Source organism: Castor canadensis, chromosome 6 (assembly GCF_047511655.1).
Source record: "Castor canadensis chromosome 6, mCasCan1.hap1v2, whole genome shotgun sequence".
In the NCBI taxonomy this organism is placed as follows: domain Eukaryota; kingdom Metazoa; phylum Chordata; class Mammalia; order Rodentia; family Castoridae; genus Castor; species Castor canadensis.
Window position 1 is genome coordinate 67,179,933 of NC_133391.1, and position 15,312 is coordinate 67,195,244.

The window sequence follows — 15,312 nt, forward strand, 5'->3', positions numbered from 1 at the left end:
CTACTGAGGAAGTCCTTGCCTATGCCTATTGCTTCCAGTGTATTCCCTGCTCTTTCCTGTACTAGCTTCAGAGTTTCAGGCCTGATATTAAGGTCCTTAATCCATGTTGAGTTGATACTTGTATGAGGTGACAAACATGGATCTAGTTTCAGTTTTCTGCAGGCAGAAAACTACTTTTCCCAGCAGCATTTGCTGAGGAGGCTGTCTTTTTCTCCATCATATGTTTTTGGCACCGTTGTCAACAATTAGGTGGGCATAGCCGTGTGGATCATATCATATCCATATCCTCTATTCTGTTCTAGTGGTCTTCATATCAGTTTTTGTGCCAGCACCATGCTGTTTTTATTGATATGGCTCTGTAGTATAGTTTGGAGTTGGATATTGTGATACCTCCAGTGTGGCTCTTTTTGCTCAATATGGTCTTGGTTATTCGTGATCTATTGTGTTTCCAAATGAAATTTAGGTTTGATTTCCAATCTCTCTGATGAATGTCATTGGGATTTTGATGGAAATTGTATTGAAGATGTAGATTACTTTTGGTTGTGTAGCCATTTTTGCTGTTGATTCTGCCCATCCATGAGCATGGGAGATCTTTCCATCGTCTGTAGTCTTCCTCTATCTCTTTCTTAGTGGTTTGTAGTTTTCCTTACAGAGGTCATTCACATCTTTTTTTAAGTTTATTCCTAGGTATTGATTTTTTCTTGAGGTTATTGTAAATGGAATTATTTTCCTATATTCTTTCTCCACATGTTCATTGTTGATGTGTAGAAAGGCTACTGATTTTTTTAAATTGATTTTGTATCTTGTTAGTTTGCTGAAGCTGTTTATGGTGTCTAGAAGTTTATGGGTGGAGTTTTTTGGGTCCTTTATTTATAAGATCTTGTCATCTGCAAACAGGGATAGTTTTAACTGTTTGTATTCCTTTTATTTCTTTTTCCTGCCTTAATGATCTGGCTAAGAATTCCAAGACTATGTTGATAAAAGGGAAGAGAATGGGCACCCTTGTCTTGTTCCTGACTAGAGGGGAAATGGTTGCAGTTTTTCCCTATTAAGTATGATGTTGGCTATGGGTTTTTCATATATAGACTTTATAATATTGAGGTACATTACTTCTCTTCCTAGTTTCATCAGAGCTTTTATCATGAAATGGTGTTGAATCTTAGAGAAGGCTTTTTCTGCTTCTATTGAGATGATCAAGTGGTTTTTGTCTTTGCTTCTGTTAATGTGCTGTGTTACATTTAATGATTTGCATATGTTGAACAATCCCTGCATCCCTGGATGAAGCCAACTTGATCATAGTGTATGATCTTACCTATATGTTGTTGGATTCAGTTTGCCATTATTTTATTGAGGATTTTTGCATCAATATTTATTAAGGAGATTGACCTGTAATTCTCTTTTTTTTCTTGGGTCCTTGTCAGGTTTGGGGATGAGTGTCTTACTGACTTCATAGAATGAGTTAGGCAGTGTTCCTTCCCTTTTTGTTTCATGGAAAAGTTTAAGGAGAGTTGGTATTAGTTCTTCTTTAAAGGCTTGGTAGAATTCAGTGGAGAATCTGTCATGTCCTGGACTTTTCTTTTTGGAAGACTCCATTGCTGCTTCAGTTTCATTGCATGGTATAGATCTGTCTACGTTTGTTTTTCTAGGAGTTTGAGATGTCACATTAGGTCATTCTTTTGAGAGATTTCTGAACTTTTACTATACCCACTCATGGCTATAAACTGTCCTCTTAAGACTACCTTTGCTGTGTCCCATAGGTTCTGATAGGTTGTGTTTGCATTCTCATTAAATTCCAGGAAGTTTTGATTTCCTCCCTTCCTTTTTCTATTACCCACTGATCATTGAGCAATGTGTTGTTCAACCTCATTTCTTGTGTATTGTCTGCTGTTGTCTTTGTTGTTGAATTCTGGTTTTATTGCATTGTGATCAGATAGTATGCATAGAGTTATGTCAGTTTTCTTGTATTTGCTGAGACTTGCTTTGTGCCCTAAGATAAGTCTATTTTGGAGAAAGTTCCATGAGCTGCTGAGAGAAATGTATATTGTGTTGTTGTTGGGTAGAATATTCTGTAGACATCTGTCAGGTCATTCGATCTATGGTTTCATTTAGTTCTAGGATTTCTTTATTGATTTTTTTTTGTCTGGATGACCTATCTATTGGTGATAGAGGGGTATTAAATTCTCCCACTACCACTTTGTTGGGGTCTATATATGATTTTCAGTCCTTTAGTGTATGTGTAATGAAGTGAATTTCTTTGTCTCTTTTGACTAATATAAGTTTGAAGCCCACTTTGTCTGATATATTGCTACTCCAGCCTGTTTTGAGGGGCCATTAGCTTGGTAAATCTTATTCCAGCCTTTCACCCTAAGCCAGTGTTTATTTCTGTCAATAATGTGTGTCTTTTATAAATGAGAGATTGTTGGATCTTCCTTTTAAATCTAGTTTGCCAAATGGTGTCTTTTGATGGGGGAGTTGAGAACATTAACATTCAGTGTTAATATTGACAGGTATGTGGTTTTTCCTGACATTTAGTTGTTTAAGGATTTGAATGTGTGCAGCCAATTCAGTGCTATACTCTGAGTACTTGTCTATTCTTCTCTTGAGGTTTAATACTTCCCATCCTTTCATGATTTTGTTTGTTTTCATCTTCTGTGTGTAGAATTCCTTCCATAATTTTCTGTGGTAGCTTGGTGGTCATATATTGTTTTAGTTTCTGTTTATTGTGGATGACTTTTATTCCTTCATCAATTTTGAATGATAGTTTTGCTGGGTAGAGTATCCTCATGCTAAAATTGTTTTCTTTCAGTGCTCAAAATAACCTTATTCCATACACGTCTTGCTTTTAACGTTTCTGTGGAAATTTGCTGTTTTTGATGTGTTTATCTTTATATGTTATTTGTTTTTCTCTCTTACAGCCTTCAATATTTTTTCTGTGTCTCTCTGCTAGTTGTTTTAACAATAATATGCCATGGAGATGTTCTCTTTTTGTCAAGTCTGTTTGGTGTCCTGGAGGCTTCCTGCACCTGGATGGGCAACTCTTTCTCAAGATTTGGGAGATTTTCTGCTGTTACTTTGTTGAATATATTTCATATCCCTTTGGGTAGCACCTCTTTTCCTTTTTTGATGCTCATGATTTGCAGGTTGGTTTTTTAATGGAGGTCTCTGAGTTCTTGCATATCTCTTTCACAGCTCTTGTGTCTTTTGTGTAAGAGTTCTTCTGGTTTTTTCTTTAACATCTATTTTGTCTTCAAGTCCTGAGATTCTGTCTTGTACTTGTTCTAGTTTGCTGGAGTGGCTTTCCACTGTATTTTTATTTGATTTAAGGGACTTTTTATTTCCAGGATTTCTGTTTGATTCTTTTATCTGGGATTTTTCATATCTTTGTTCACTCCTTTTTCATGTCTGGTTTTGTCTTCATTTCATGTATCTCTTTTTTTGAAGTCTCCTTTGTTTTACCTTGGTATTTGTTGAAGTCCTCTCTGAGTTCATTTAGTTGTTTTTGTGTCTTCTCAAGTTTTTTATTTGTGACATCTTGATATTGCTTGAGTTCATCCTGTACATTTTGTTTAAATGTCTCTTGTAGCTTATCCATGAGTATCTCATTAAGCTCATCCATGATTTCTTCTTTGAGAGATTTGTTTTTTTGGATGTCATTGAGCTCATTGGTGATATTTATTATTGGTTTTTTTTTGGTCAAAACTGGGTATTCATTTTCTTCATTTCCCATTAATTTCTCTATTGAAATGTTGTTCTTTTGAGCAGTGAAATTTCCTGGCCTTCTTCTTCTCCCCATGCTTCTAATTAGTGCTGTGCTCCTTTGTTATTGATTAGCTAGTTGGCAGTTTTAGTCACCTGTTTTCTTTCCCTTGATTTAATTAATGTGTTGTGATTGGCTCAGTTACCTCGGTTAATATGATATTTCTGTCCCTGGCCTGTAAATTAACAATAACAAATTGACAGGTCCAATGCCAGATCAGTTGTTTACATAGTGTACAGAGAACCCTTAGGCAAGGGAGAAAGCTTGTTTGGATAGAGATAGAAACTTGGGTAATTTAAAAAGGTGGTGCTAAAAGGGTAGGCAGAAAGGGGAGAATGACATGAGTGGGGAAAGAGGTGTGGTATCTACAGAGTTTTGGGGCTTTAGTGTGCATTTGGGTGTAGTTCCACTGTTGTAGTAAAGGGTGCTTGCATCAGGGATTGCAAAGGGGTGGGGATCTGTACAGTTGGTACAGTAGGCTAATCAGTGGGTAGTAAGTGTGGAGGAGTGTGGGGTAGTGAGGTATCATGTACAGGAAGGTGAGGAGGAGGAGGTGAAGTCTGGGGGAGAGAGTGGATGAAAAAGGGCAGAAAGAAAGAAAAATTGGGGGAGAATAATGGATTGTACCACAAGAAAATGAGAGAAAGTAAAGGGGATAAAAATAGGGATAAGAAAATAGTAATAGTAAAATTAAAAATACTAAGTAAAAAAATGGGAAGAGCTAAGAAAACAAGAAAAACATAGGAAAAAAGAGAAAAAAGAAAACAACAGCAACAACAAAAAGTATGGTCAGTTCAGCAAAAGTTCTGGACTTATTCCTTTTGTGTCTAATCCAGGTATTGGCACTTATGATTGAAGTTTCTTGGTGCCCCTGTCTCTTCTCAGGTATGGTATTCTGGGCTTTTGGGAAAGGGTGCTGCTGCTCTCTTGTCACACAGCTTTGGGGGAAATCAACAGGAGGTTTTTTGGTTTTTTTTTTCCTGCTTTCCTTGGTCTGATGGGCCATCTATTACAAGTGGGATCTCTGCAGTGTTCTTACCAGATGGCCAGTTTGTGAGCAGTATTTGGTTCCTTCTGTCCACAGTGCAGGTTGCAATTGAGATCTGTGATAGCTCACTGCCAGTTTGTGCAAGGTGGTCTGATCTGTTGTTGTTTTCACCAGGTGACAGCTGAGTTGCTCTATAGTTTCGACTTTGGCTAGTCAGCTCCTCCCCCAGCACAGTGAGGCAATTCAGTTTTGTATACCACCCACAGTCCCCGAAGAATAGCTCATCAATCTACATGCCCCTGCTGTGGGAGGTTGACTTGTTGCCCCACCCCAGCTCTCAGCCTTTGTTCCTTGCCCCACCCTGAGTTTGGCTTCTTGCCCACCCCCCATTCTCTGAGATAGGTTCAGTGTTCCACCCCAACTCTGCTGCCAGTGCTAGATTACAATTCACTGTCTATATTTTTCAGTTTTATTGGGGGTGGTGGGGGTAGTGCAATCTGCCACTAACTGTGCTGGATTATGTGTCCAGGGCAAGGTGCATGTGGTGAGTGGTGGTCTCCTGTTGGGTTAGCAAATTTACTCAAACAGCTTTGTTATCTGCCAGTAGGGAGAAATGGTGGGTAGCTTTTCTCAAGACAGAAGCTTAATGGGTATGGGTCAGCCTGGTGGGGCATAGATAGGCTTTCCATGGGTTAGGGGTCCTGTACATTGCAGGGTTCAGTTCTGTTTGATGCTCTACCTTCAGCTTTTTTCAAAAAAAAAAAAAGAAAGAAAGAAAGGAAAGGGGACAATGGCCAGAGGACTTTTCCCAGGGCAGACATGCCTTAGTGGCTGTGCCATGCTGGGATTTCCCCAGCTGTTGGGTGAAATTAAAAGCTGTTTTAAGGGTTGGTCCTTGAGTTTTATGTGTACCCTATGTGTTGGCAGTTATTTAGTTGGCTGGAAAAAATCAGAATTACCCAAATGTAGCTCCCATGTCTCAAAGTGGTTTCTGAAATCACAGAGCTCAGGATTTCTGATTCCTTCTCTTAACTGCCCCTCTTGGATCCCTCTTCATATACTCTTAATGATTAAGTTCTACTAAATTATGGTCTATGAAATCCTAAGTAATTGGTACAAGAGTGAAGTGTTATTAGGGAATGCTTTCCAAGATATGGTGGTAAATAAAGAGCAAATTACAGACTATTATTCAAAATTAGACCTCACTTATATGAAATACTAAGTTACTTATAGATTTATTAAAATGATCCTCAGTCTCTCAAATTTTGCCAATCTTATGATATAAAATGTTATATTGCCTTAAATTGTATATCCCTTATACTTAAAACTTCAATATGGAAATTTTTCTTGTGTTAGGAAGTAGATAGCATCCAATATCTTCTCAAATGGAAAGCAATCTCTCAACAGCAAATATAGCCTTTTTGTAATGAAGCCATGAAATCTTGCAAAAATTCAAAATAGAATGGGATTTTGTCTTTGAAATATTGTCTAGGAAATGTGACAATAATGTTTCCAATATAAATTTGCCACAAATTTTTAATTAATTTTACATTTTCTAAGAATTAAAATTGCTAGTCTTATAAATTTTATCAAATGTTGAGATAAAATTGTAATTCAATTAATTATGTAACTGTTAAAATGAGTCACATGACATATACTGATTATGGAGAAGAATTTGCCTTGATTTTCAACTTTTCTTCCTAGGAAAGATTTCTGTGTACACAAAGATGAACCATGTGATACTGTTGGTAAGTGCATGTCAAACTTTTCACTTTGGGGAGCGCAGGAGACCTTGAATACATTAGTTGTTTAAATTTAGGACATTATTTAAGTGTGCTGGTTTTATTTAAAGGGATATTTTTAGAATGTCAGGAATATACATTTGCCTCATATTTGTTTAAGCATTTCTTTATACTCCTATTGTTAATAAAATAGCTTAATGTCTCCTATAAACTACACATTGGATATAATTTTAAATGTTTTTAAAACCATCATCAATGTTTTGTTACTTTCCCAAAGATATACATATATATTCAACAGTGTTCTATTATTACTGGTAACTTAAGATAAACTGTATAATAGCAATATGATTGACTATTTTGAGAAGAATGAATTTATTTTTAAATTACATATGCAGACTATGTCAAAAGAATGTCCAACTAATTTTCCTGACTTGTGAAGATTCTTTATGCATAAAGTAGCAAATTTTCCACATTTTGAGTTGGATTTCTAAAAATCCTAAAGCATAACCATGCAGCCAATAGAATCCATAAAACCACAATTCTAATTTTGAGGGAATGACAACTTATATGCTTATATGTTAAAATAGATGTATCTATAGAAATAGAAATTTACCTATCCAAATATATTCAAAATTTTTATATTTGTATATTTTTCAACTTTGGCTCTCATAGCAGCATGTAAACAGGTGTTACATAGGTATTATTGGTAAGGTAAATTTAACAGTTATAGCATAATTTCCTCATACATTTAAAATCTTAGATAAAATGTCAAAAATAGTTACAATAGTATGAAGCACGTAAGAATGGATTGAGGGAAATATTTGGTTCAGGAGGGAGTCAGCATAAAAATAACTAAATACCTAAAGAAAAACTTTATTGACTTAGTGATGACCTTCCTGGTGTTACACCATTTCCTGCTTCCTATAATTTTTTTGTCTTGCTTAAACCTCCAGAAATTAACATTTATCTAATTTTAATCACCTTAACCTTGTGTATTAGTTACTTTTCTGTCACTGCTACCAAAATACTTAAGATGAGCAACTTAAGGGAGGAAGGACTTACTTTGGCTCTCTGGTTTCTGAGGGTTCAGTCCATGGTTGCTTGCCTCCATGTGGTTGGACAGAACATTGTTGTGGTGCAAACATGTGGCAAAGGAAAGCTGTTTACCTCTTGGCAGAGAGGAGGAAAACAGAGAGAGAGAGAGAGAGGGGTCCCCCAAGGACCTTCCTCCAGTGACCTACTTCTTCCAATCGAATCCTACCTCTTAAAGTTTCCAAAGTCTTCAAGAATAGCCCTGCTGCAAAGGGGAGCACACCCCTGACACATCAGCCCAACACTTCACATTCAGTTCTTCCACTGGCCCCAAAAGACTTGTGTCATGTCATAATGTAAAATGCATTCAGTCCACCTCCATAAGTCCCTATAATCTTAACATTTCCAACATTATTCAAAGGTCCAAGTTCAAAATCTCTTCTGAGACTCAGGGCAACTCTTAGCTGTGAACCCCTATAAAAACCAAAAACAAATTACACACTTCAACATAGCAATATACAATGGCACAAGGTAAATGCTCCCATTTCAAAAGAGAGGATTAGGAGAATAACAAGGAAGGATGGTACCAAAACAGACTGAAATTCAGCAGGGCAAACATTAAATCCCATAGTTCTAGTACCTAGGGGATGTGGTGTCATTACAAGAGTTCCAATGGGTTTGGGCAATCCTGCCCATGTGTTCTTGCTGTTTGCAGTCCACACGGACTGGCTCCACTCATTGCCTAGGTTTTCCTCACCAGACATTCCACATTCCTGGAATCTCTAACATCTCTGACTCTCATTTACAACTTAGGTTTTACTCTCAAAGCTTTGAACAAAACTCTCTTTGGTCTGCATGCAGGGATCCTGACCCTATCACACTTTGACTGGTCATCCTTTGAAATTTGAGATGAAGCCTCCATGACCTTTTCAACTTTTGCATTCTGCGTACCTACAAAACCAGTGTCACATGGATGACTCTGAGGTCTGCCACCAGCTCAAGCAGTAACCCAGTCCCATTGGTTCATGGCTGCAGCAGCCTCTGAGTGCCTGAGAAACTGAAATTGGAGAACATTGCCCTGGGTGTTTCAGTGCATAACAGGGTGCTTTATAACTCTCTTCTCAAAGTCAAGCCTTTCAAATGAGTTAACACCCTTCCTATGCTTCATCGGGGATGGTTAGGATCAAGCCAATTCCTGAGATAGTCTCAGGCATTTTTTTCTACTGTCCTGGTGCAGAGCACTTGATTTCTTTTTAATGATGCTGATCTCTAACAAGCACTTCCTCCTTGTCTGAAGTTTAAATGTGCTTCTTTCCTGGACAGACTGCATGCTTTCAAGTTTTTTCAGTCTAATTTTTGCTCCTGATGCTCACTAAAGACCTGGGTAAATGCAGCAAGCAGCTGTCTTGACATTTCCTCCACAAGTGAAATAGTTCATTAACTTTAAATTCAGCCTTACTCAGTGTCTCAGGACTCAGACAAAATGCAGACAAATTCTTTGTCAGATTGTATCATGAGTGGCCTCCAGTCTAATTTCCATTGAAATCCATGGTCCCACCAGAAACCTCCTGAACCTGGCCTTCACTATCTACTTCTTGTTGCATTCTGGTTTCCTGAGTTCCCACCAAAATCACCTATTAATCTATACATATGGCATTTTAAGCTTTTTTCTAGCCTGTTTCTCTAAACTCTTCCAAATTCCTTCTACAAACCTGCTCCAAAGGCTTCTGAACTGCATCTTCAATTAAAGTCATAGCAATGACCCCACTCCTGGTACTAATTTTCTTTATTATTTATTTTTGTATGACCATGATCAAAATACCTAACATAAACAACTTAAGGAAGGAAGAATTTATTTTGCCTCTCAATTTCAGTAGTGGAGAAGGCATGACAGAGCAACTCACATCAAGGTAGGCAGGAATCATAGAAAGGGAAAGTAAGAGGCTAGGGATAAGATGCTCCAAAAATCTACCTCCTTCTCCCCCACAACCTCTTTCAGCTAAGTTCTATCTTCTAATGTCTCCAAAACCTACCAAAATAACACCACTTCCTGAGGACCAAGCCCCTAACTTGTGAGCCTTTTGGGGAAGACAAACCATAACACCATAGAAACATTTTTTTGTCAATAAAGTTTATCTCAATATAGGTACCTTTTCTACCACTTAAGCTCTGTTACCCCTCAAAGCCTTCTTTATTGGGAAAGATCAGTGTCTTGACTTGTTCAAGCAAATGAAGGAAGTTAACAGTCCAGCAGTGTCTTTGTGATTAATCCAAGCCTATTAAGGTGAGCACTTCAGGACCCCGTTCTTAGCTAGTCAGCATATGGCATGGCCACATTTGGCATGTGTGGCCTGTGCTTTATGTATGCCTTATCAACTGAATAAAGGAACATTTTGGTGGTTAGATCTGGATCATATATATCTCCCTGAATATAAGTAAGAAAGCAACCAGCATTGGGATGAATCTGACTTCCTACACTGTCACATAGACAGAAGCCTTTCTACTGGATAACATTGTTGAATTACTGCATTGTCTAACCCTGAAGTGTAGTCTAGTGTTTTTATATGTGAGCCAATATTTCTCATTAATATTTAAGCCAGCTTAAGGTTTTTATTTCTATCACTTGTGAATTAAGGCATAGAAATAGTCCCTGATGCTTATGTTGGAATTGATAACCCTCTGGTGCTGAAAACAGACACACAAGAGACAGAAAATCTTGACAAGGCAATTTATCTTGATCAAGAGGGTGCAAGCATGTGCTCACTCCCACTAAGCAAACATGCAAGCACAAAATGGCTGACAGTGGCTCCTCCTTACATCCCTGATGCAGTTGTACCTGCCTCTCACCTGGGATTTGTCCAGGTCAAAGGTTCACAATCTTCCCAACTAGCTAAAATGGCTTGGGGGATGGGTCAGGGCATACAGTTTGGTGGGCAATGGAGTGGTACAGGAATCCGGAAGAAGAAGCAAGGAACCTTTAAACATGCAAGTCACCTAAGATGGCGACCTGAGGAATTTTTAAGTAATCTAAGAGGGTAACAAATACTTTGATAGAAAAGATCATTTTTCTTACACTTATATACTCATTCACAAGGAAAGAAGAATATGGAGTGATATTAGAGAACTTGCTACTATAATTAATAAAAATAATCTGATAAATGTCTCTGTGACTCATTAAAAAATTAAACAGATTTCATCCTTAAGCATTGCATATGTTTCCAATCACCACATAGTACACTTAAAATACATAAAATTATGACATGTTGAATACAAATTTTAAAATATGTATGTTAGGTGACATCATCTCCCTGCAAGGCAGTGTTCTCTTGCTTTACAGTGATTGCTCCTGAACTTATCTTTTTTTTCAGTTTTGATAAGCCTGCTCTTTCTGAGTTTGACTTGTTTAAATAACTCATATTAGTGTTATTGTGCAAAATATTAAACATGTATACATAGTTTATCAACCACCTAAATAACTATCAATCTCTAGCATAGAAAGACAAAAAAGATTTCAAGTTTAAATCAATGTAGTGTTTATTTATATATATTTTTAAATCTTCCCATGCAATATTAAGGGTTGCATTTTAGTCAGCTGCTTTTCTATAGTCGTTGTAAACTTTCTTTCATCTTTTATTTGTAACTGAGATGAATTCAACTTATTTCACTTTGGTACACTATAATACAAATATTGGTAGAGGAAAAAAGGAAATGGATTTAATATTTATTAGTTTGGATACTGTGCAGTTGCATGATAACTGTAACATTCCAGTTTTCCCTACTTTCCTTGGTATAGTGCGAAGGGAAGGAATTGGCTTTGAATTTATATTTTAACTTGATTTTTAAATAGAGAAGAATGGGTACACTTTAAAAACAATGATTAAGTTTTGTGCTGTGCACTGGAATGCCAACAATGCTTTCATTGACATCTCATTTAATTCTCTCAAAGTCTGAACTCTCTAGTTTTATTATTACTGTTATTACTGTTTTATAGATGAAGAAAGCTCTGAAATAGAACATGTGGATCATGAATTTTGAAATCAGACATTTAGACTTCCTATCTTTAACATATTTGAATTGTGATCATGGGCACATTGTTTAACACTCTGAAAGCTTGGATTCCTCACCTTTAAAATAGATGTTATACTATCTATGTTACAATGACACTTGCAAATCAATTAGTTGTTAATTAGCACTTGGTATGCAGCAGCTTCTATCACATCCTCCATTGCCAGAGGGAAATGTAGAAAGTTGACCTCATCCCTGTTAGTAAATGGGAGTGCTGGCCTCTACCCCAGATCTTCTGATTTTCATAATGCATCATGCATTCATAACATAGAGAAAAACACAACTAGAAATGTGTCTTTGAGAGAACTATCTTAATGAGGTTATAGAATAAAATTGGAATGGCAAATAAAAATTTTTCAAATAAATTTTATTCACAGATATTTCAATTTTGAAACAATAGTACATTTTGCTCACTTGGCAAGTTAAAAAGTAAATACATTATATTTGAGTTGGGCTAATATCAATGATATAAGATACGATTAATTAGTGCTTCCATTGATAAATTATAGTCATGTATATGCACTTACCTTTGAAAAGCTACATAGGTGGTTAAAAGTAAAAATCACTTCTATGTCCTCTATCACACCTTTTCCTTTCTGTTTCAGTTAGAGAGATGGTTTCGTAGGTCAGAAGGTTGGATATTGGAAGAAAAAAATTCCATTGGACATTATAATCAATAAAATACTGATTTCAAGACATACATGTTTACCTTCTAACAACTCTCTTTAGTATTAATTTCCCAATTCATGGCTTATTAGGATTGTGTCATAATTCATTTCAAAGTTTTAAAATCTTAGAGTGGGTAAATTATGGTGTTATATTTAAATTTCTTTTGAAATTTAATTAAACAATTAAATATAAATATACTTAAATACAATTCAGTCTACAAATGGCAACTATCTGTGATAGCTAATGAAGTTATCTTATTTTCTGTGGCAGACAGAGAATAATTGTCCCTTAAAATGTACTTATCCTCTTCCCCAGAACCTGTGAATATTGTAAATTACTTACAAGGAGGAGTTAGCGACGTTCATATAATTAAGGCTGTGAATCAATTGACCTTAAATAGGAAGAATATCTAGAATTAACCCTGCATGCTGTGTGTTATCACAAGGGTTCTTACTAGTGGAAGGGAATACCAAATCTCTGAGTAAGAGGGAGATGTGAATGACTACACAAAGGTACAGAGAACTATCATGTGAGATGGATTCAGCTCTATGTGACTTGGTTTTAAGAGGAGGAGGGGGCTACAAATGAAGATTTTAAAGTAGCTTTTAGAATATGAAAAAGCAAAGAAATGGCATGTCCCCTGGCCCACCAGAAGGGAGCACAGAGGGACGTGCCAGCACCTTGACTTTGTCTGGTGATGTGTGTGTCAACTTCTTAAGAAAGACAAAACATTAAAGTTGCGATTTTTTCACAGCAGAGAACACCAATACACTTTCTAATACCACCTGCCCCCCACCCACAAAAAAAGTGAAGGAATAAGGAAACATGCAGCTCTGAATGTTTAGATGTTTTGTAAGGTCACCAATTCTGACTCTGGTTAATTTTGAAAACTGGTGAAGTGCTTAAGATTTGATATATAAAGAGTAATGGACAGGCTGTGGTAAAAAACAAATAAACTATAGTTGACCTATTATAGCTGGAAAACTAGACCAACATTTTCTATACCATCCCTTAACAATTAAAAAAACAATAATGCATTCATTAAAATCTTACCAAGAAAAGACTACACTCTCATTTTACGGATGATTTCTACCAAAATTCCAGAAAAAAATCGTTCCAATAATACACAAACCCTTTTAGAGAATAGAAACAGGGGCAACTAAAACCAGAAAAATCTCTCACCATATCATGACAGTACCATGGAGGAAAGAAAAATGATAAACCATTTTTACTTGGGAAAAAAATTGAAAAAAAAATCAAACCAAATATTAGTAGATATTACCTCACAAATGTATTTCTTTTAATAACTACTAAGGTATTTTATTCCAGAAATGCAAGAATAGTTGTTAAAAATTTTAAAATATATTTATTCTAATTAAAGATCAAAATCATATGATATCTCATTTAGACAAAGAAAATGTCTTTCACACAATTTAAAACACATTTATGATAAAAACTCTTGGAAAATAGGAAAAACTGAGAATTTCATTAACCAGTGAAAGTTAGCAACAAGTTTCTTTGTTTTTAATAACGAAGCATTAAAAGCATTCTTTTCAAACTTATAAACAAACAGAAGATTCTACTATTACCAGTTCTATTCAGCAATATACTAGAAATTTTAGATCTTATAATAAAGTAAATGACATAGTTGTCCAAATAAGGAAAAGTACAGAAAATATGAAGTTAACTTATGAGAATTAATAAGAAAATCTAGCAAGGGACTACATATTAAATCAATATGAAATAACAAGTTAAATTTCAAATCTAAGTGATACACACCAAGAAATTTAATTAAAGTTCATGTAATATATAAAAATGCTTTGGAATATATCTAGTGACAACTATGCAAGAAATATGAGGAATATTATATACTGTGTTGCAGCTCAAAAAAGACAAATCAGTGAAGAGACAAACCCTAATCATAAGCTGAATGTGATACAAATGCTCATTTCCCTCTTAGTCTATTCATAGAGTGCATTCCATAAAATTTCATGTCATTTAGTAGGCTGATTCTAAACATTATATGGAGGAACACAGACCTAAGAATTTCTAAGGTACTGGGGAAGAAAAAATATAGAGGGGTGAATCTGTTCTTTCAGATATCAAGATTAAGTACACAGTAAATAACAAAGCAGAGTTGCATATATTTGAAAAATTTTATATATGAGGCAATTCACTGGGTACTGCATTGTTCAATAAATGATTTCAAGACAATTATTCACATAAAGAAGTTGAAATCAGTTTTGAATGATTTATAGTTCTAAAAATGATAGGTAACATATTTTTTCTATTTTTGAGGTATAGGTTGCTTAACGAGGACGTGATATAATAATGCAATAGGCAATGTTTGGTGAAATACACTACGTTAATATTTAAAATTTCTGCACATAAAAAACCATCATCAAAGTAGACAAAAGGCAGACTTCTCTCCAGGGAATGATACCACATTTCATTGACTTTAAGGTCCTTTCAATTCCCATTGGTTTCAAGACATACATTTATTTTAAGTACCACTAAGTAGTAAAAATATGCAATAAATTTTATAAGTCAGTGAGAAACAAGCAAAAAGTAGACAAGCCAAATAGCGGAAACCACATGAAAGACATTTTTTAGAAGAGAAAATGGAAAGATGCTCACCTGCATTTACCACAGTGCAATGACCATTGAGGTGAATCTTTGAAAACAATTATATTCTTCAGGAAGAATGTAAATTGCTACAATCAGTTGGAAAGACTTAGCAGTACCTACTTAAACTAGCATATGCGTAGCCTGTGAACATTAATTCTGTATGAGCATATACTTAAAATAATCCTATGTTCACTAAATGAGTGGAATAGGACATTAGTGGTCATCAATCAAGAGTAAATTAATTATCAATATTTGATGAATCAAGAAGCCACACAGTATCTGTGTGGTGCTATACATGAATATAAGTATTTATTTTTATATTTACATTTTTATGTATTTGTGGGGGTTTGGGTAGGTATGTTCGAGAGACAAAAATATAAGAAGAAACAGCTAAAATGGTTAATGGACTGATATTTTTGTTGTAAGGATTT

General features: G+C 35.6%; 1 protein-coding gene across 2 annotated transcripts in view; it reads left to right on the forward strand.

The window, feature by feature from the left end:
• Adamts19 (ADAM metallopeptidase with thrombospondin type 1 motif 19) overlaps positions 1-15,312 on the forward strand; it is a 276,147-nt gene that overhangs the window by 78,326 nt on the left and 182,509 nt on the right. For both annotated transcript variants that reach the window (XM_074076627.1, XM_074076628.1), the window contains exon 7: positions 6,450-6,493. In XM_074076627.1, the coding sequence (XP_073932728.1) occupies positions 6,450-6,493 (44 nt within the window). The remainder of the gene's footprint in view (positions 1-6,449; positions 6,494-15,312) is intronic.